This window comes from Hypanus sabinus, chromosome 19 (genome assembly GCF_030144855.1).
Source record: "Hypanus sabinus isolate sHypSab1 chromosome 19, sHypSab1.hap1, whole genome shotgun sequence".
Taxonomy (NCBI): domain Eukaryota; kingdom Metazoa; phylum Chordata; class Chondrichthyes; order Myliobatiformes; family Dasyatidae; genus Hypanus; species Hypanus sabinus.
Window position 1 is genome coordinate 79,029,028 of NC_082724.1, and position 21,345 is coordinate 79,050,372.

At 42.5% G+C, this 21,345-nt stretch overlaps 2 protein-coding genes across 6 annotated transcripts in view; one reads left to right on the plus strand and one right to left on the minus strand.

Annotated features, from left to right (window-relative positions):
- Window positions 1–21,345, minus strand: part of LOC132378088 (semaphorin-3F-like) — a 336,771-nt gene that overhangs the window by 85,745 nt on the left and 229,681 nt on the right. For all 3 annotated transcript variants that reach the window (XM_059944832.1, XM_059944833.1, XM_059944834.1), the window contains 4 exons: window positions 19,409–19,502; window positions 12,993–13,112; window positions 2,178–2,314; window positions 1,347–1,461 (listed from right to left, as the gene is read on the minus strand). In XM_059944832.1, the coding sequence (XP_059800815.1) occupies window positions 1,347–1,461; window positions 2,178–2,314; window positions 12,993–13,112; window positions 19,409–19,502 (466 nt within the window). The remainder of the gene's footprint in view (window positions 1–1,346; window positions 1,462–2,177; window positions 2,315–12,992; window positions 13,113–19,408; window positions 19,503–21,345) is intronic.
- The window catches only part of LOC132378089 (uncharacterized outer membrane protein YpjA), a 100,968-nt gene that overhangs the window by 45,443 nt on the left and 34,180 nt on the right, over window positions 1–21,345 (plus strand). For 2 of the 3 annotated variants that reach the window (XM_059944837.1, XM_059944835.1), the window contains one exon: window positions 16,186–16,362. The exons of the other annotated variant lie outside the window; for it this stretch is intronic. The gene's annotated coding sequence lies outside the window, so the exon portion shown is untranslated. The remainder of the gene's footprint in view (window positions 1–16,185; window positions 16,363–21,345) is intronic. 3 annotated transcript variants of the gene reach the window in all.

Below are 21,345 nucleotides of genomic sequence, written 5' to 3' on the forward strand. Positions count from 1 at the left end.
ATAGACAATTATTAGACAATAGACAGTAGGTGCAGGGATAGGCCATTCGGCTCTTCTAGCCAGTACTGCCATTCACTGTGATCATGGCTGATCATACACAATCAGTACCCCATTCCTGCCCTCACCCCATATCCCTTGACCCCACTATCTATAAGAGCTCTATCTAACTCTCTTTTGAATGCATCCAGAGACTTGGCCTCCACTGCCTTCTGGGGAAGAGCATTCCACATATCCACCACTCTCTGGGTGAAAAAGTTTTTCCACATCTCTGTTCTAAATGGCCTACCCCTTATTCTTAAACTGTGGCCTCTAGTTCTGGACTCACCCATCAGCGGAAACATGCTTCCTGCCTCCAGCGTGTCCAATCCCTTAATAATCTTGTATGTTTCAATCAGATCCCCTCTCATCCTTCTAAATTCCAGTGTATACAAGCCCAGTCGCTCCAATCTTTCAACATATGACAGTCCTGCCAATCTGAGAATTAACCTTGTGAACCTACGCTACACTCCCTCAATAGCAAGAATGTCCTTCCTCAAATTTGGGGACCAAAACTGCACACAATACTTCAGGTGGGGTCTCACCAGGGCCCTGTACAGCTGCAGAAGGACCTCTTTACTCCTATACTCAATTCCTCTTGTTATAAAGGCCAGCATGCCATTAGCTTTCTTCACTGCCTGCTGTACCTGCATGCTTGCAATTATAAGGGCCCTGCCTATGCAGTACTCCTGAATAATATCTCAAATTTACCTGTAGCTTAATCACATGCTAATAGATTCCCCAAACTGGAGAGTGGATGGTTTTAACACAAGAGTGTTTTCACTGGTTCATATCTGTTTGATCTTTCAGGGAATCTGCACTAGAAATTAAAAACAGTCCCTTTGGCCCATTTAGTCTATCGCAGCCTGGTTTTCTGTTTAGGCCTTTCAACGTGAACCCAGACTACACCCTCCATACTACTCTCATCCATGTACCTGGTTAATTTTCTCTTAAATATTACAATTGAATCCACACCAACCACTTCTGTTGGCAGCTCATTCCACACTTGCACCACCATCTGAGTGTTAATAAATCAGCCATGGAGTAGACTTGATGGGCAAAATGGCCTAATTCTGCTCCTGTATCTTAAGGCCTTGGTGTTCTGAAGGGCCTCTGTGTTATATGACTCGATAACAATGAATTCTGATCCAGCGTCTGCTTGCAAATCCCCTTTTCTGCCACTAGGTGCTGCTGCAACATGAGTCCTGATGGGATTTGCAAAAGTGCTCTTCCATTTCTGCTGCACCTTTAACCCAATAAAGTGAACCATGATGCTTGTTGATCTGTGACTGGTAATTTGCAACACTTACGCAGTTCATCAAAATGTGTTTCAATTCCATCGGGCCCTGGGACTGAGCAGATAAGCCGAGCTTTGAGGAACGTGCTCCATTTATTGACAAGGCAGCAGTGACCCCCATCATCATTCTGTAAGAGAAATAGATTTAAGTGGCACAAATCTAATGAGTTTACTTCTTACTGTCCACATGGTGACTGTTTAGAATGGCAATGGGCTTTCTGAATAATCATAGCAATCATTCTTTATTTCCTACTATGAGACCCATGCTTAAGATCATAAGAAATAAGAGCAGAATTAGGCCATTTGGCCCATCAAGTCTGCTGCCATTCTATCATGGCTGATTTATTAAACCCCCTCAACACCATTCTCTGCCTTCTCCCTGTATCCTTTTACAACTTAACTAACCAAGAGCCTATCAACCTCCACTTTAAATCTACCCAATGACTTGGCCTCCACAGCTACCTGTGGCAATGAATTCCACAGATTCATCACCCTCTGGCTAAAGAGATTCTTCCTCATCTCTGTTCTAAAGGGACTTCTCCCTATTCTGAGGCTGTGCCATCTGGTCCTAGACTCCCTCACTATACAAAACATCCTCTCCGTATCCACTCCATTATTACTTACAATGGTTGATAGGTTTTAGCAAGATCTTCCCTCATTCTTCTAAATTTATCTTACCTCAAGTCAGTAAATTTTTGCAATCTGTATCAATAAAAGAACAAATAAAATGGGTTTATAGAAATAGCTTTGGTTTTATCTAGGAATAATCTGTCCACATTTTGACACTGTAGACCCGCTTTCTGAGGCTGCTTACAATTTTGTGGAGTTTCAACTGCACACGTACCAGGCAGATCCTTCCTATCCGCGAATGGATGGCTGAACTCCCAGAGTCACTTGACTTCTCCCGGAAGAAGAAGTAGAGTTTATCGTCATTTCTCTCGCCACTGTCCGGGATCAACTGGGCATGGATAAACGTTGGATCTGAAGCGAGTAGAAGATGGAGGCACACAATGAATGTTCATTCACAAATATCTTGCAGCTCAGAGTAACTTGCCCTCTAGTCATCAGATGTGGCTCAACGGGTAGTGAGTTTGGTAGACAAGCAGTCTGCTGGCAATATTCATTTCTGAGTCATAACCACCTGTGGTCAGTGGAAGTGACTGAACTGACTTTCAGGTGAAGACTGAATGTCTTCAGAAAGACAATGGGGTGGGTAGGAGGTGGTGAAGTGAAGTTGCAGATAAAAATAAAGAAATTGAAGGAGTTTTCAGTAATTTCAAACCTGAAGGTTTGCAGTTATTTGATTGACTCTCATAAATCACAAATCTAATGGGAAGTGGGGAGAGAGAAAATGAAAGGAGGGGCAAGATTCAGAGGAAGGAAAACAATGAAGAAAAAAAACTATGGACAAAAAAATTACATTAACAGAGTAATGGGACTTAGACAGTAATACCCAGAAAAATGAACGTAGAGAGTTACAGACGGAGGAATGAAGGGGGGAATGGGCAGGTAGAAATATAAAACTCTAAGAAAGAGAAGGACTAGAATGGGACAAAGAGGGAGACAGGTAAAGATGCAGGCTGAATGAAAGACCAAGTTAGAAACTCAAGAGAACATATTCCCTGTCTGCAGTGACTCTCCCTACCCATTAATGTGTCTGCTCTGCATGGTGAGGCTCTGTAGGGAACCTGGCTGAGACTCACTGGATAATTAGTGTTTAGCAGAGGTGGAGGAAGTATGCCATTGCAGGCAAAGCTCTTTATGCACATCAGTCTATCTGCATGAAGTTCTGGTGAGGAGCTGTAGGAGAGAAGCTGTTGCTCTGCACGAGTCCCAAACTGGGGAAGAATTTGGTACCTGGATTATATTCTCTGAAGAAACGTTTGATGGGATTTGCTGAGGAATTTGCTTTTCTTTCCCAAGGCTGGTTAGAAGAAGATGGAGCATGAAGAGACTAACTCAAGGATTTATGACAAATTTTGGTGGGTGGGTGAAGATAGCCCCTGTGGTAGGGGAACAGTTCTAGCATCAGCCATTGCTGCCATTGCACCTTCCAGCAAAGTATTCAGAAATCCCTTTGCAATTGTTACTGCAGGCAGTCCCAAGAGCGGTTCTTTCAATCACTCAAGGGCAGTGGCCTGACTGGCGTTTATTACCCATGAGATGGTGATTTTGCTAGGTCACTTCAGAGGGCAGTTAAGAGTAAACTACACAGGTCTAGACTCACATGTAGGGCCTGACCAAGCTAGGATGACAGATTTTCATCTGTAAAGGGAAGTGAACCAGACATTTCATTTTTTAAAATATAGACACCATTACCACTTTAGGTCTTTCCGATGACATTTTGTATTCTGCCTTACTGAATTGATCTGTTGTGCAGGGACGTAAACCCCCCTCTCAGTAATTTGGGTCTTTGGGTATTTAATGACTATTTTGTAAAGATAAATATTAGCATTATTTGTCACTAGTACATCAAAACATTGAAATATACAGTGAGAAGTGTTACTTGCATCAGACCAACACAGTCTGAGGGTGTGCTGAGGGCAGCCTGCAAGTGTTGCCATGCTTCCAGTGTCACAGCTTGCTAACAATAACCTGCACATTTCGGCATATGGGAGGAGACCAGAGCACCAGGAGGAAATCCATGCGGTCATGGGGAGCTCATATAAAATCCTTACAGACAGTGGTGAGATTTGAACCTGGGTCACTGGTGCAGTAAAGTGTTATGCTAACAGCTATGCTACCATACCACCTCTTTAATGGTCAAAATCTGTTACTTTATTCTGGTCATACATACTGTATATAAAATTGGAATGTGTATAGATCTGTGTAAATATCTTAGGCATTCTAGTTATATGTGTCTAAGACTTTTTAAATAAGTATACATATGATCTCCTCTTGCTTGTAACAGTAGATAAAATTGAAGTAACTAAGATTGATTTTCTAATTCTTTCCTCTACTTAAATCGTTTCTGATATAAGGGTCTTTGAAAAGTTAATTGGGAACACCTAAACCAAAGAATATCAGCCTAATGTTGATAGTATATATTTTTATTTCATTACAGAAACTGTTTAAATATTTGAAACCTTTTCACCTTTAACCAGTAACAATGCATAAGTCAGTGATCTTGACATGTCTTTAAACTGATACAAGCAATCCTAGAACTGTGCCTATTTACACAGCTGCTCAGTGCTGGTACATTGTGCCAGTTATTTCCTGCTGTTGGACTTTATTCTAAGCTTTATAACATTTTGCATGTAAAGGTTCCTGGAGCTGATGCTGGGAGCAATTTTAAGCTCCCTGTGCTCTCCATCATGGCAGCAAACTGATAAAGCCATGGAAAGGTTTTTCAGTCAGCCATTCTTGTCTGGGGCGTGGTGTCAGGATTGGTCTCCTTTCGGATTAATCCGGTCACGATATGACGGTTCCTGACTTAACCCTTTTTTTTTACGAGGCCGAATGGCTAGCTTGACGCTCAACCCGGCATGGATGGAAAGCGTGCTCAGGGTGGCCCGACTTGGATTCGAACTCGGGAACCTTTGCTCCGGAGTTAGGCGCTGATGCCATTGCGCCACCAGCCGGCATGGAAATGTAAAGTTGGACAAGATGTAAAATCAATACAGTCAGTCTTTCCTCTATCAGAGTGAGGTTAAAATTATCCCTTAGACTCCTGCAAAGGTCAGGAAAATCTCCAGAAGTGTTTGGCCATTCTTAATAATAATAATAATAATAATAATAATAATAATAATAATAAAAGCTTTATTTAGAGATCTTTTTTTCATACAGCTGATGTAGTTCAAGATGCTTTACTTGGATAAAAGTACAAACGCGAAAATAAAAGACAAAAGTATGTTAGTCAAAAGCAATGTTAAATCAATAGGTTTTGAGCTGGCTTTTATAAGTTTCAACAGAGTCTGCATCCCTTATCAAGTCAAGTCGCTTTTATTGTCATTTCAACCATAACTGCTGGTACAATACACAGTAAAAATGAAACAACATTCCTCCAGGACCCTGGTGCTACATGAAACAAAACAAAACCACACTAGACTACGTGAAACAACACAAGACGACATTAGACTTCAGACCTACACGGGTCTGCACAAAAAGTTCACAAAACAGTGCAAGATAGTACAATAATTAATAAACAAGACAATCGGCACAGTAAAAGGCAAATTACAATATAATAATAAATAATGTAAATGTAAACAATGTTTTAGCAAGAATTGAGAAAGAAATGAGCAAAAATTGCAAAGGAAGTGGAGTGGTGTTCAGAGGTGTGTGTGTGTGTGTATAGGTTGGCGTTAGACTAGACTCTGGGAATTGAGGAGTCTGATGGCTTGGGGGAAGAAACTGTTACCCAGTCTGGTCATGAGAGCCCAAATGCTTCGGTACCTTTTGTCAGATGGCAGGAGGGAGAAGTTTTATAGTTTTAGGTATTGAATTCCACAGTTCAAGAGTATAGTTCAAAAAAGCTGACCTGTCAATTATCTTTTGAGGAAAATGGTTTAAATTTAAGAGACTGGCTGAAGAATACCTGAGAGCTCAAGCAGGATTATAAAACAAAGATAATTCTGTGATGTATTCTGGTCCTAGACCATTAGAAGCTTTAATGCTAAGTAAGAGAACTTTAATTCTAAAAGCTACAGGAAGCCAATGCAGAGTTGCTAGTTTACTTGTATAAAGACCTATGTCTCACACTCACAATATGCATTTAATAATTCCAGATTGCCTTTGGCTTCTCTAATCAGTCCAGAGGATTATTCCAGGAATTAATTATTTTGTGCTTGATTAAGTGTTTCCTGATGTAAGTCCTTATCTGTCTTTTTATCACTTGGTGCCAATTTCCCTGCAGGCATTAGTCATGGTTCAGTATAACTCCAGATTGACCTCTGCCACTCTTTAATTGTGGCAAGGGTGATGAAGTGTGCTGGTTTACTTGGCAACTGCCCTTGCTCTAGAGGACAGACAGCTCATACCACTGGTTTAACATTCAACTAGCAAAGGGGGATATTATCCCAATAGTTTTCACAAGGATCTCTCTCTTTCATGATGTGCTACATTATGGCAGCTCAGTCCAAACACACTAAATTAACTCAGTTCCTTGTTTGACTTTCTTCAAGCAATTTAAATTGGCTTCTGGCTTCCCAATGCTCTACTCTAGGATTGTGGATGGTTGTGAAGAAAAAGAATTTCAGGATGTATATTGTATACATTTCCCTGACATTAAATGTACCTTTGAAACCTTCAAAACATATGGTGCAGAATAAACACCGATCAGTCATAGTCTGGACCTTGAAAAGGCGGTGGTCTGGGAATGCTGGTGATGTAGAACAAGCGGAGATTGGGATAGTTTGTGATGTAGGAAAGGAACAAAACTAAATATTAGCCATTTCTGAATGACTGGACAAAATAGGGATTGAAACAATTATTGACATTTAAAGAACTTAGTGAGACATGTATAGCAATGTTACCAGGTGTTGAGTAGAATACAAAGTAAGAACAATATACAAAATGTATCACTGTCTATTGTTCACTGTTGTATAATAACCACTGCTGCCCCAGAGAATTCATTAGACTGTAAAACATACGAGCAAACTTTAGCCATTTGGCCCATTAAGTCTGCTCTGCTATTCCAGCATGGTTGATATATTATCCTTTTCTATCCCATTTTCCTGCCTTCTCCCATAACCTTTGACACCCTGACTAATCAAGAACCTATAAACCTCTGCTTTAAATATACCGAATTACTTGGTCTCCACAGCCGTCTGTGGCAATCAATTGTACAGTTTCGCTGCTTTCTGGCTGAATAAATTCCTCCTCATCCCTGTGCTAAATGGATGTCCCTCTATTCTGAGGCTATGCCCTCTGGTCCTAGACTTCCTCTCTACAAGAAATATCCTTTCAATATCCACTCGATCTAGGCCTTTAAATAGCCTTCAATGAGATCCCCCTCATTCTAAATTTGTGTGAGTACAGACCCAGAGCCATCAAACGCTCCTCATAAGTTAACCCTTTCCAGTGTAAATTTATTCAAGTGCATTATTTACCATGCCCAACTCAAAAATAGAGTCAACTCTATTATAATAAAAATTAATTTTATTGTAAGGTTATATCAAAGACCATTTTAGTTGACTCTGCGGCAGTTGTGTTTGTGTGTATGTGTTCAATGTATACAGAAGAACAGGAGTTATTTGATATACAGCTATGTCTTATATAAGTCCTGTTGGGTACAGTCTTTCATTGATTCTATGGCGTTTCTTGCATTTACTGTGAATGCCCGCAAGAAAACGAATCTCAGGGTTGTACATGGTGACATATATGTACTTTAATAATAAATTTACTTTGAACTTTGAATGTACAGTTCCCTATTCAGCTAGGTGTGGGTTACCCTAAAATCTGAGCTCACTTGTGTTTAAAACATTGGCCAATCTCCAGTTGACTCTCAGTTTTCTTTGTGAATGTCAAGCATTTCCAGATTTCCCTTTGTCTTCTGTAACCGTGACCCTTTCCTGCTTATTCTGCATGCATGGAAACAAGTGGAATTTGTTCACTGTGAGAGGCAGTGTAATCATACCCTGTACAGGGTGAGTGACAGGGGTAACACCTTTTCCACAGCTCATACCCTGGAAACAAGCTCCCTGCCCTAAAAGGCTGTTAACATCTCTATGCATGTTACTGTAAGGGAGTAATAATCAGCCATTATTTCACAAAGAAAGAAAGACTGATCTGCCCAATCATCATGTTAAGCCTGGGGTAACAACCATCTTCACACGTGTGATGGGAAATTAGTTCATTTAGTTGTTTTTAGTGTGGTTTATAGAAGTGGCATGTCATGTCAGTGCAAGCACTTTTAGATGGCTTTGGCTGCAGATGGCAGGCAGACTTCATGTAGTTACAGTTCCATAGCTCATCCTTATCTGCAGTTTACTGGTGATATTTGAATGGGAAAAGTAGTGGGTACAGCCCAGTCCATCGCACGTAAAGCCTTTCATACCACTCAGCACATCAATATAAAGTATTTATGTAGGAAAGCAGCATCCATCATCAGAGATCCCCACCACACAGATCATGCTGTCTTCTCACTACTGTCATCAGGAAAAAGGTACAAGAGCCTCGGGACTCACAACACCAGGGTCAGGTCAACCAGAGGGGATAACCTCACTCAACTTCATTTGCCCCATCACTGAAATGTTCCCACAAACTATGAACTTACTTTCAAGGATTCTTCATCTCATGTTCTCGATATTTATTGATTATTTATTTATTTTAATCTTTTCTTTTTGCACTTGCAGTTTTGTTGTTCTTTTGCACACGTTAAACACCCAAAGTGGTGCGGACTTTTATTGCTTCTATTATGGTTATTATGCCTGCAGGGATATGAATATCAGTGCTGTACAGTATTGTGGAGAAGTCTCAGGCACATATACTGTGTATAGATGTGAGAATTCTGCACAGCACTGTAGTAATTTTATATATTGCACTGTACTGTGGCCACAAAAACAACAAATTTCATGACGTATGTGAGTGTGATAAACTTGATTCTGGTAGGGATCACTATTGTGGGTTGAGAGTGGGAAGGGAGCAGGGAAAGGGAAATTATGGTTGGGAAAAGAGGAAGAGGGGGTGTGGGAAACACCAGAGAGACATTCTGTAATGATCAATAAACCAACTGTTTGGAACCAAATGACCTTGCTGGTGTTTCAGGGCAGTGTATGTCTGCACACACACCACCCCTTACCTCTAGTATTCCATTTCTGCCCACTGTCCAACACCCCTCCCATGCTGCCCCCACCCTCACCATTCACAACATTCTTTGCTCCCACCACATTTGCAAATTTGCTCTCAACTCCATGTTGATAAATATAGTACTGAGCAAATATCTTAGGCACTGTAGCCATAGCCATATATATGCGCAAAAGATTCCTGCACAGTACTGTAAATGGCTACATATATCTACTTTGATAATAAATTTACTTTGAACTTTTGAAGTTTGAAGTGGAAATCAGTTACCAAAATTTGTCATGTAAGCCAACTAGACTCATAAAACAAGCAAACCTTGCAAAGGAAGTAACAAGTTTTATTAGAAAATCCTGGAGTAATTCTGCAGGGCAGGTAGCACCTGTGTCCAAAGTAACAGAGTTAATGCTCAGATGGAGACACAAGAGACTGCAGTTAGTGGAACCTGGAACGCAAGACAATCTGCTGGTGGAACTTGGCAGGGTAAATAGCACCACAGAAGCTGTTCGACCCACTGAGTTTCTTGAACACATTATTTGTTAATCCAGACTCCAACATCTGCAGTCTCCTGTATTACTCAAATGCAAAATCTCTGTGTGCCAACTCTGAAGATTTTCTCCCAGTTCTGAGGCAGTGTTTTGAACAGAAACATCAACAATTCCTTTCGTCTTGTAGATGCTGCTTGACCAACGGAGAGATTGATTGTTGCTCTTGTTATTTCAGATCTATGATCTTGAGGACTAAGCTAAAAACTTATTTATTTTTCTCTATCCTTGCACCCTGCCTAAACTGTTGATCAACTCCAAGAGTTTCTGTTGTGATTTCAGAGTTTCTGTGTCTGCAATTTTTTTTTTGAGAATTAGCTCATTAATGCATAATATTTGGCTAGGATCTTTGGGCAGTTCATCACTCTCCTGGAAAACAGGAAGATTAGCTTTACTTGTCACATGTACATCAAAGCATGTATTGAAATGTGTTATTTGTGTTAACGACCAACACAGTCCAAGGATTAAGATTCAGGGGAGAAGATTTAGGATGGAGATGAGGAGAAACTGTTTTTCCCAGAGAGTGGTGAATCTGTGGAATTCTCTGCCCAGGGAAGCAGTTGAGGCTTCTTCACTAAATATATTTAAGATACAGTTAGATAGGTTTTTACATAGTAGGGGAATTAAGGGTTATGGGGAAAAGGCAGGTAGATGGAGCTGAGTCTACGGACAGATCAGCCATGATTTTATTGAATGGCGGGGCAGGCTCGATGGGCCGGATGGCCTGCTCCTGCTCCTATTTCTTGTGTGCTAGTGCCAACACAGCATGCCCACAACTCACTAACCATGACTCTAATGTCTTTGGACTGAAGGAAGCCCACACAGTCACAGGGAGGACATCCAGACAGAGATTGAAATTGAACCCTCAGCAAGATAAATTCTGCTGCTGCTGGAAATCAAAGCAATACACATAAAATGCTAGAGGAGCTCAGTAGGCCAGGCAGTATCTATGGAAAAGAGTAAACAGACTGAAGGGTCTCAGCCCGAAACATCCACTGTTTACTCTTTTCCATAGATGCTGAGTTCCTGCAACATTTTGTGTATGGTGCTGGGTATTGAGCCCTGATTGGTGATCACTGGTGATGTAACGTGATTCTGCACAAGTCTGACAGCTAGCAACCTTACACTGGGGGACAAAATGGGAACTATATACACAGTAAGCATCCATTATCTGAAGAATAGTAGAACTATGCATATAAAAATTGCCTTTATCCAGGAACATAACCAAGCATAAAATAAATAAAATGTTCCCTGGGGATACCATGGAACTATGTCCATCAGCCTTGGAACACAATCAGAAACAGATTTAATATCACTGGCATATGTCATGAAATTTGTTAATTTTGCTGCAACAATACAATGCAATACTTGACAATATGTGGAAAAATACACAAGTAAATCAATTACTGTAAGTATATATATGCATATTAAACAGTTAAATTAAAACTAGTGCAAAAGCAGGAACAATAAAAGTGAAGTAGTGTTCATGGGTTCAATGGCCACTTAGGAATCAGATGGTAGAGGGGAAGAAGCAGTTCCTGAATCACCAAGTTTGTGCCTTCAGGCTTCTGTACCTCCTGTTTGATGGTATCAGTGAGAAGTGGGCATGCCCTGGGTGATGGGGGTCCTTAATGATGGATGCCACCTTTCTGAGACACCGCTCCTTGAAGATGACTTGGATATTATGGAGGCTAGTGCCCAAGATGAAGCTGACTAATTTTACAACTTCCCATAGCTTCTTTTGATCCTGCGCAGTACCCACCCACCTCATACCAGACAGTAATGCAGCCTATCAGAATGCTTTCCACGGCACATCCATAGAAGCTTTTGAGTGTCCTGGGTGATGAACCAAATCTCCTCAAACTCGTAATGAAACACAACTGTTGTCTTGCCTTCTTTATAGCTTCCTCAATATGTTGGCTAGATTCTCAGAGATCTTGACACCCAGGAACTTGAAATTGCTCACTTTCTCCACTTCTGATCCCTCTGTGAGGATTGGTTTGTGTTCCAATGAAACAACCCCAATCCTTTTCTTTTCTTTCTTTTTACTCCTTTGATAAAATGATGTATGGCATGATCTATCGAGACTGCATACGAAACAAAACCTTTTCACTGCTTCCCCATATGTGTGTGTGCAAAATTTAACCCTTCTTTGGGGAACACATTGAGACAACACACTCAGTAAATAATCCTTCCCTTGAGTATACACTGGAATGACACACAACAGCAATCCTCGCTTTGGGCATACATTAAAACAATGCACACAGGAAATGACTGTTTCCCTGGGATGAAATGCAATACCTGGAGATAGTAACCCTTTTACTGGTGATACAGTGCATGAATAGCCACAGTAAATAACCCTTCTACTGAGATCATGGTTCTAGAGTGTATACAATAAATGACCATCCTCTGGGGATACAGTGATACAATACTCACAGTGATGGTTATTACCCTGGGAATACATTGCAACTCTAGAGAAAGCAGTCAGCATATTGCTTTGTGGTGCCAGCCCTGATCACCAAATATCACCAATTCCTGTACAGCGTTTGTATATTCTCCCCATGGGTTTTGTCCAAGTGCTCCGGTTCCCTCCCACGTTCTACAGATGTGCAGTTAAAGTTACTGTGGTATGCTTTGTTGGTGACACTTGCAGGCTGTCCAACACAAAACTCACTGATTTGAGTGACACAAACTATGCATTTCACTATGTGTTTCAATGTACATATGACAAATAAAGCTAGTCTTTATAAAGCCTATTTGAGACTCTGAGATAGGCACATGGATGAAAGAAAGATGGAGGCATGTGGGAGTGAAGCATTAGATTGATCTTGGAGTAGGTTGAAATGTTGTCACAACATTACGGGGCCTGTTCTGCATTCTATGTTATATGTGCTGCGTTCTGTGTGCTGTGTGCTGTGTTCTATGCTCTGTGTTCTATGTTTTACGTTCTGCGCTCTATACCCACGGTAAATAATCCATTTCTCAGCTATAAGGTGCAATGATTTCACAGTGACTAATACTTTGAGAATACCGTGGAGCAAGATAGCCCTCATCGGGTGAGCACAGTCCATCATCATCCATAGTTGTTCCCTTGTGGATACAGTCGAAATATGTGCAAATTAAGTAATGCTTCCTCTCTGGATAATGATGATTGGTTAGATGATGTAAACTGCACAAAAAAATCCTGCGGGGGAGTGTTTTTAAATCAGCTGGACTGCTCCAGTTTCTCTATCTCAGTGCTGATAGATGCTCAATACCCTCTCTGCACAACAACACACAGAGGCTGGGAGATATCCAATAGATCTGGGTGTTGGATCCTGCTTTCTTCTGTTACCATTCAGGTTCTGAGAACACTGTCAGATGTCTTGGCGACTCACCATTTAACCAACGGGAATTGTACTGGTCAGTCCTCATGGCCGTTTGCTGGCCCATTGTGCGAAAGATGGCTGCGTCCGTTCCCATGAAGTCGATGTAGACACCTGCGTAGAGCTCACCATCTGCAGGAAGCAAAAGAGTATTAGACTGAGAGCAAGGAGGAGTGCATGACAGAGGAATTAAGGTGATAAAAGCACTGACGTAATCATAATGCTTCGTAAGGCACTGGTCAAACTCATTTGGAGTATTGTGAACAGTTTTGGACTCCATATTGAAGAAAGATGTGCTGGCATTGGTCCAGAGGAAAATGAAAGGGTTAATGTACAAGGAGCATTTGATGGCTCTGAGCCTGTACTCGCTGGAGTTTAGGAGAATGGGTGGGGGGGGGGGGGGGACCTCATTGAATCCTATTGAATATTGAAGGACCTAGATAGAGTGGATGCGGCGGGGATGTTTCCAAAAGTGGGGGAGAAGACAAAAGTAGGACCACAGGGTAGAAGGGCATCCATTTAGAACTGAGATGAGGAGAAATTTATTTAGCAGGAGGCTGGTGAATCAGCGAAATGCATTGCCACAGATGGCTGTGGAGACCAAGATATTGTGTATATTTGAAACAGACGGTGATGGGTTCTTGATTAGTAAGGGCATCAAAGGTTACAGGGAGAAGTCAGGAGAATGGGATTGAGAGGGAGAATAAATCATTCCATGCTGGAAAGACAGAGCAAACTCAATGAGTCCGATGGCCTAATTCTACTCCTATGTGTTATGGAATTCTGGTGCAGTATACCAACCACCATAATCGCTGCATGCAAACTGAAATATTCAGTAACAAGACTTATGGAATAAGTGGCTGTGGATACAATTACAGGCAATCCCAAAGCAATCTGCTTAGTAAGTACATAGTACATGCAAAAATGAATAGGCTTCACCTTAATTCTTCAATCATCCTTTGTCTCTCTGATTGTGTGATTGAAATAAACTGTAGTCTGATATCACATTACTCTGCCTTCCCTGCACAACCACAATGACCTTGACACATATTCTTAGAGAAAACACTATGGACTGGCTTATCACATCATACTTTTCACTCTGGAATTTTGGTTTTAATCATTCCCGAGCAGACGAGGATCATGTTTGCTCCTTTTTTGCTGATTCAGAATGAAAATAATTTGAGCAGCTGGAACACAGTCAATACCTTCATCAGGCAGGTTTGCAGAGCAGAACAAATAATCTGCTGTGTCCCGCTGAGCAATCCTGCAGCGGTGTCCTCGCTCAGACTGGGTTGAAACAAGTTGAGCCTGGGACTTGGGGGATATCCACTTAAGTCAAAGTTTGCTGAGAAAATCTGCAAGGGTGTTGCTGGGACTATAGTTCATGAGTTATCGTGAAAGATTGAATAGGTTAGGACTTTATTCCCTGGAGCATAGGAGAATGAGGGGAGATCTTATAGAGGTATATACCATTATGATGGGTATGGATAGCACCTTTTTCCTCTGAGATTGGCTGAAATTAGAACTAGAGGTCATTGGTTTAGTGCAAAAGGTAAAATATTTAAGGGGAATGGGGGAGCTTCTTCATTCAGAGGATAGTGTGAGTGTGGAACAAATTTCCTGTGGAAGAGATGCATGTGAGCTCAGTTAAGATAAGTTTTGGCAGGTAGATGAATGAGAGGGGTATAGAGTGCTTTGGTCTGGGTGTGGGTAGATGGGACTAGGTGGAAAAAATGGTTGATGGAGACTAGATGGGGTGAAGGGCCTGTTTCTGTGCTGTAGTATCCCATGACTCTATATCACTAAAAAAGGGAAGAACGACAGAAACACTCAGCAAGTCAGGCAAAATCCATGGGGGAGAAAACCGGGTGGAACAGTGGCACGACGAGTAACGTGGCCTGTAGTACCAGTGAACTCAGTCCAATCCCAACTTCCGGTCTTGTCTCTCTCGGCTTTGGATATTCCCCTTGTGACTGCCAGGGATTCCTCCGGATGCCCAGTTTTCTCCTACATATCAAAGGTGTGTGGCTTGATAGGTTAACTGGTCACAGTAAATTCCCTATAGTGTGTAAGTGTGTGGTACGAACCCGAGAGGCTTTGATGGGGGATGTGAGGAGAATAAAATGGGATCAGTGTAATTAACTGCTTAATAAACACAAAGTACACTGCAGATGCTGTGGTCAAATCAACACATACAAAAGCTGGATGAACTCAGCAGGTCGGGCAGTATCTGTTGAAATGAGAAGTCAATGTTTTGGGCCGAGACCCTTCGTTCATCCAGCTTTTGTACGTGTTAATTAACTGCTTGATGGTTAGCAAGGATTCTGTGGACCACAGGGCCTACTTCTGTGCTATAGGACTCTGACTCTAGGCTGTTGATAAAGGTTCCTGTATCAGAAATATACTTCTGGTAAATGATCTTTTATCAGAACAAGAAAGATGAGAAAACCGTTATGTTTTCTGTTGTTTGTTAGAGGGAAGCGGTGAACAGAAAAGAGGGTTCTATGACAGGACACAGACCAAATCTGTTCAAGTAACCATAACTTCAAATGCTGAATTTTAGGAGAGAAAAGTGGAAAAGGAACGAATAGAAAGCGAAATAATCTGTAAACAAAGGCCCATAATCTCAAACAGTTGAATGCAGTACGGAATGCCAAGAGTGGCAAGGTGTCCAGTCAGAGGATCAGGTACTGTTCCATGAGTTTACATAGGGAGATGTTGGTACAATGTAGGAGATCAAACCAAAGCCAGAATGAATGTGAAGGGCAACTGGAATCTCAAGGTCCTCTGTACAGTCTGCAAAGCCCCCCGATTTTCAATTAACCGCTATTTTAATTCTCTTTCTGAAAGCCCAAATCTGAACTCTCCACCGATGTTCAAGTTCCCCATCATCCATCTGGGCATGTTGCAGCCTCAATATTGAATCCATCAGTGTTGCAATTATATCTTTTCCAATACATTTTAGTTTCTGTTTATCCCTTTGTTTTCCCCCTCCATTTCTGTCAGGATTTAAAGTGACAACTTCGGTCTGCACCTTATCACAGAGCTCTCTGATCTCTTGACCCCTCCCTTTCTCTGCAACTTAAACACACACTTGTTTTCTCCTGTTCAAGTTCTTTTGAAAGGTCATTGACCTGAAACATTGACACTCATTTCTCTTTCTTGACCTGCCGAGTGCTTTTGACATTTTCTGTTTTTGTTTCAGATTTTCCAGAGATCGCGGTTTTTACGCTTCAGGTCCTGAGTAGAGGCAAAAAAAATAGGAGTGTTCCATAGCTCTGACATCTCAAACTGTCTAATTCATGAGTGTCCAACAAGCAGGACAGGTTTACCTACAGGAAATAATTTACAAAAACCAGAAAATGGTGCAGATGTGCAGGAGGTCAGTCAATATATCAATCTAAATACCTTTGAAGCCCACTTGCCTTTTCTTCTGTCTTTTCAGATACTAGCAAAGCTGATACACACATTTAGCATCTCCTGTTTAAAATCAGTTATGATCTTAATAAAATGTGGGATAAGCATGGGGTATTTAGCTCAATCCTTCATGGAGCAGCTGATTACAGCCACCAGATGGTCAATCGATCGAACAATTGAAAGCGAGAAAACTTTGTTGCACTGGATATTCTTCAGTGGTTCTGATAAACTATTGGGAGATGGCCTGTGGAAGCTTCCCAGAGAGTTCAGGAAACCATTACATTGGTGGTGTCAGAATAACCTCATACTATAACCAAATAACCATCACAGCACGGAAACAGGCCATCTCGGCCCTCCTAGTCCGTGCCGAACCCTTAATCCCACCTAGTCCCACCTACCCGCACTCAGCCCATAACCCTCCACTCCTTTCCTGTCCATATACCTATCCAATTTTACCTTAAATGACACAACTGAACTGGCCTCTACTACTTCTACAGGAAGCTCATTCCACACAGCTATCACTCTCTGAGTAAAGAAATACCCCCTCGTGTTTCCCTTAAACTTCTGCCCCCTAACTCTCAAATCATGTCCTCTAGTTTGAATCTCCCCTACTCTCAATGGAAACAGCCTGTTCACGTCAACTCTATCTATTCCTCTCAAAATTTTAAATATCTCGATCAAATCCCCCCTCAACCTTCTACGCTCCAATGAATAGAGACCTAACTTGTTCAACCTTTCTCTGTAACTTAATTGCTGAAACCCAGGTAACATCCTAGTAAATCGTCTCTGCACTCTCTCTAATTTATTGATATCTTTCCTATAATTCGGTGACCAGAACTGCACACAGAACTGCACACGGTGACCAATACTGCCAGTTCGTCTTCCAGTTTCAACTGATCTCAGCAGGGCTGGGTACAAGTACAGTCTGCACCCCATGACCACAACAAAAGTAGTGGGAGGGGGTTGTGGGCCAAAGTGGTGTGTGTGTGTGTGTGTGTGTGTGTGTGTGTGTGTGTGTGTGTGTGTGTGTGTGTGTGTGTGTGTGAGTGTGTGTGTGTGTGAATGTGAGTGTGTGAGTGTGTGTGTGTGAGTGTGTGTGTGTGTGTGTGTGTGTGTGTGAGAGAGTGTGTGTGTGTGTGTGTGAGTGTGTGTGTGTGTGTGTGTGTGTGAGAGAGTGTGTGTGTGTGTGAGAGTGTGTGTGTGTGTGAGAGTGTGTGTGTGAGTGTGTGTGTGTGTATGTGTGTGTGAGTGTGTGTGTGTGTGGTGTGAGAGTGTGTGTGTGTGAGTGTGTGTGTGTGTGTATGTGTGTGTGAGTGTGTGTGTGTGTGTGTGTGTGTGTGTGTGGTGTGTGTGAGTGTGTGTGTGTGTGTGAGTGTGTGTGTGTGTATGAGTGTGTGTGTGTGTGTGTGTGTGGTGTGTGTGAGTGTGTGTGTGTGTGAGTGTGTGTGTGTATGAGTGTGTGTGTGTGAGTGTGTGTGTGTGTGTGTGTGTGTGTGTGTGAGAGTGAGTGTGTGTGTGTGAGTGTGTGTGTGTGTGTGTGTGTGTGTGTGTGTGTGTGTGTGTGTGTGTGTGTGTGTGAGAGATACATCAGTCAAATTAACCGTCCAGGTTGAACACCCTCCTGGATATACCTGGTCCAGGCCAAATCTGACCACAATGCCGGGCAGCTGGCAGGAAGTAAAGGTCTAGAATGATTCAAAGACTAGCCAAAGGTGAAGAGAGAATTCTAACTTCACTTCCTGCAAACAGGCCTCTGTCATTCTTATACAAAGTAGGTGGGGAGCAGATGAGGAGGGGCAGAACCACGAAAACATCAACACCTCACTGGCACCAGCCTCCCCGTGAACAAGGACAGTGCTGGAAAAGGGCCAGTAACATCATGACGGGTCGCATGCACCCTGCTCATGGACTGTTGGTCTAAGCCAATCAGGAAGGAGTCTGCGTAGTATCCACATCAAGACTACCAGACTCAAAAACAGTTACTACCCCAAACAGAAAGATTGATCAACACCTCCACCCACTAAATCAACCATGACTTTATTTCCTGTCAGTCACCTCATGTACAGCCCAGCATCAGTTTAAGGACATACACAATGAGCGCTATGGTACTATACAGCTTGGCTGTTGGTGTTTGGAGTTCAATTCCAATGTCATCTGTAAGGAGCTGTACATCCTCCCCGTCGAATATGTGGGTTTTCTTCGCATTCTCTGGTTTCCACTCACAGGCGGAAGACGTTCCGGTTGGTAGGTAAATTGGTCACTGTAAATTTTCCTGTGATTAAGCAGGATTACATCAGGGGTTGCCAGGCAGTGTAGCTTGAAGGGCCGATAGGATCAATTCCATGCTGCTTATCAATAAATAAATAAACCATCAATCTGTGTACATAAGCTATATTGTGTATTTATATAGTTGTGTGTTTTTAATTAATGTGTTCCTTATCTTTTGTGTGTTTTTATATGCTGCATTGGATCAGGGTAACAACTATTTTGTTCTCCTTCTATTTGTGTACACGAAATGACATTGAATAATCTTCAGTGGCTGAAGGAGGCTAATGTGGTGCAGGGCAGGAGGAAGTGGGAGTGGGGAGGGCAATAAGACAAATCAATAGAATTTAAAACACAAGCCAGAGCACACATCTGGAACAGCAATCTCCTTTCAATGCAGATTCCAGTCTGCATTCCAGCTGCTCATTGTTGAGTGGGCCTTCATCATGGACAATGACATTAGTTCAGCAAAAGTGCCTCAAATCACTCAAGCAAACACAGACAATTACACGATCATTTCTGTGACTGACATACCAATACAATTGCTTTCAATCTGTCCACTGACAGTGACTCTTGCTGAAGCCTGTTTCAACGATCCATGGAATTCAGTTATTTACAGGCAGGATAACATTCATGCCCACCCACTGTGCACTGCGTCCCCCTTTTCCTTTAACTTCTCTCCTTGCTTCCTTCCTCTTCTAGTCTGGACTCATCAATGTACTGAGGAAGAGTAGAGAGAGACTCACTAATTAATGATGACACACTGTTGAGCTTGGGGTCATAGGAACACTTGCCCTTGCCGGATTCAACTTTTCCTGGCTCCAGATGGAAGATGTAATCCTGAGAAAGTGATGTAAAAGCAGAGACAAGCAAACATAAAGCGGGGGGGGGGGGGGGGGGGGAAGAGAAGGGGGAAAGAAAATATTTATTAGAAGCATCTTTTAATCAACACTGTAGATACCTTCATGTCTTTCAAGAGACTAGTTCATTTTTGATACAAAGGGTAAGATTGAGCTGAACCACACATTGCATTTAAACCAGGAGATAAAAGAATTGAAATATATCAATTATAGAGGAAACATGGTCCAGTGCCTGTAAAAGTGAGGCACTATCACAGTAGTGTAGCAGTTAGTGTGATGCGATGACGTTTTGGGGCATCAGAGTTCAATTCTGACGGTGTCTTTAAAGAGTCTGTACATTCTCCCTGTGAACGCAAGGGTTGCATACCAGTTAGCAGGTTAATTGGTCATTGTAAATTGTCCCATGATTAGGCTAGGGTTAAATCAGGGGCTGCTGGGTGGCATGGCTCTAAGGGCTGGGAGATCATTTTCCATGCTGTAGCTGAATAAAATAAACTCCTCAATAAACTTTGGGAATTAGATGCAGTGTTGTGAGGCAGAAGCAGTCGAAAATTTAGACACATGGATGACCACTTCTGCACCAGGTGTGTCAAGCTGCAGCCCCTTAGTGATCACGTTAGGGAACTGGAGATGCAGATCGATGACTTTTGTCTGGTCAGGGAGAGTGAGGAGGTGATAGACAGGATCTATGGGCAGGTAGTCACTCTGAGACCACAGGAAACAGAGAAGTAGGTAACAGTCAGGAGAGGAAAGGGGAAGGGTCAGGTACTAGAGAGTACACCAGTGGCTGCCACCCTTAACAATAAGTACTCCTGTTGAGTACTGTTGGGGGGGGGGGGGGGGCAGCCTACCCAGGGGAAGCATCAGTGGACATGCCTCCGGCACAGAGTCTGGCCCTGTGGCTCAAGGGTAGGGAAAGGAAGATGATGGCAGCAGTGATAGGGGACTCAATAGTTAGGGAGTCAGATAGACGATTCTGTGGACGCAGGAAAGAAATATGGATGGTAGTTTGCCTCCCAGGTGCCAGGGTCCGGGATGTTCTGATCATGTCCACAATATGTTGAAGTGGGAAGGAGAATAGCAAGAGGTTGTGGTTCCAACGACATAGATAGGTAAAGGGAGGAAGTCCTGAAGACAGACTGCAGAGAGTTAGGAAAGGAGTTGAGAAGCAGGACCTCAAAGGTAGTAATCTTGGGATTACTGCCTGTGCCACGTGACAGTGAGAGTAGGAATGGAATGAGGTGGAGGATAAATGCGTGGCTGAGGGATCGGAGCAGGGGGCAGGGATTCAGCTTTCTGGATCACTGGGTCTTCTGGGCAGGTGTGACCTGTAGAAAAAGGACGGGTTGCACTTGGATCCCAGAGGGACCAATATCCTGGTGGGGAGGTTTGCTAAGGCTACTGGGGAGAGTTTAAACTAGAATTACTGGGGTGGTGGGAACTGAACTGAAGAGACAGAGGAAAGGGAGGTTGGCTCACAAATAGAGAAAGCTTGGAGACAGTGTGAGAGGGAGGATAGGCAGGTGATAGAGAAGGGATGCACTCAGACCGATGGTTTGAGATGAGTCTATTTTAATGCAAGGAGTATCATGAATAAAGCAGATGAGCTTAGAGTGTGGATCAGTACTTGGAGCTATGATGTTGTGGCCATTACAGAGATTTGGATGGTGCAGGAACAGGAATGGTTACTTCAAGTGCCGGGCTTTAGATGTTTCAGAAAGGATAGGGAGGGAGGCAAAAGTGGTGGGGGGGCATGGCACTGTTGTTTAGAGATAGTGTCACGGCTGCAGAAAAGGAGGAAGTCATGGAGGAGTTGTCTACAT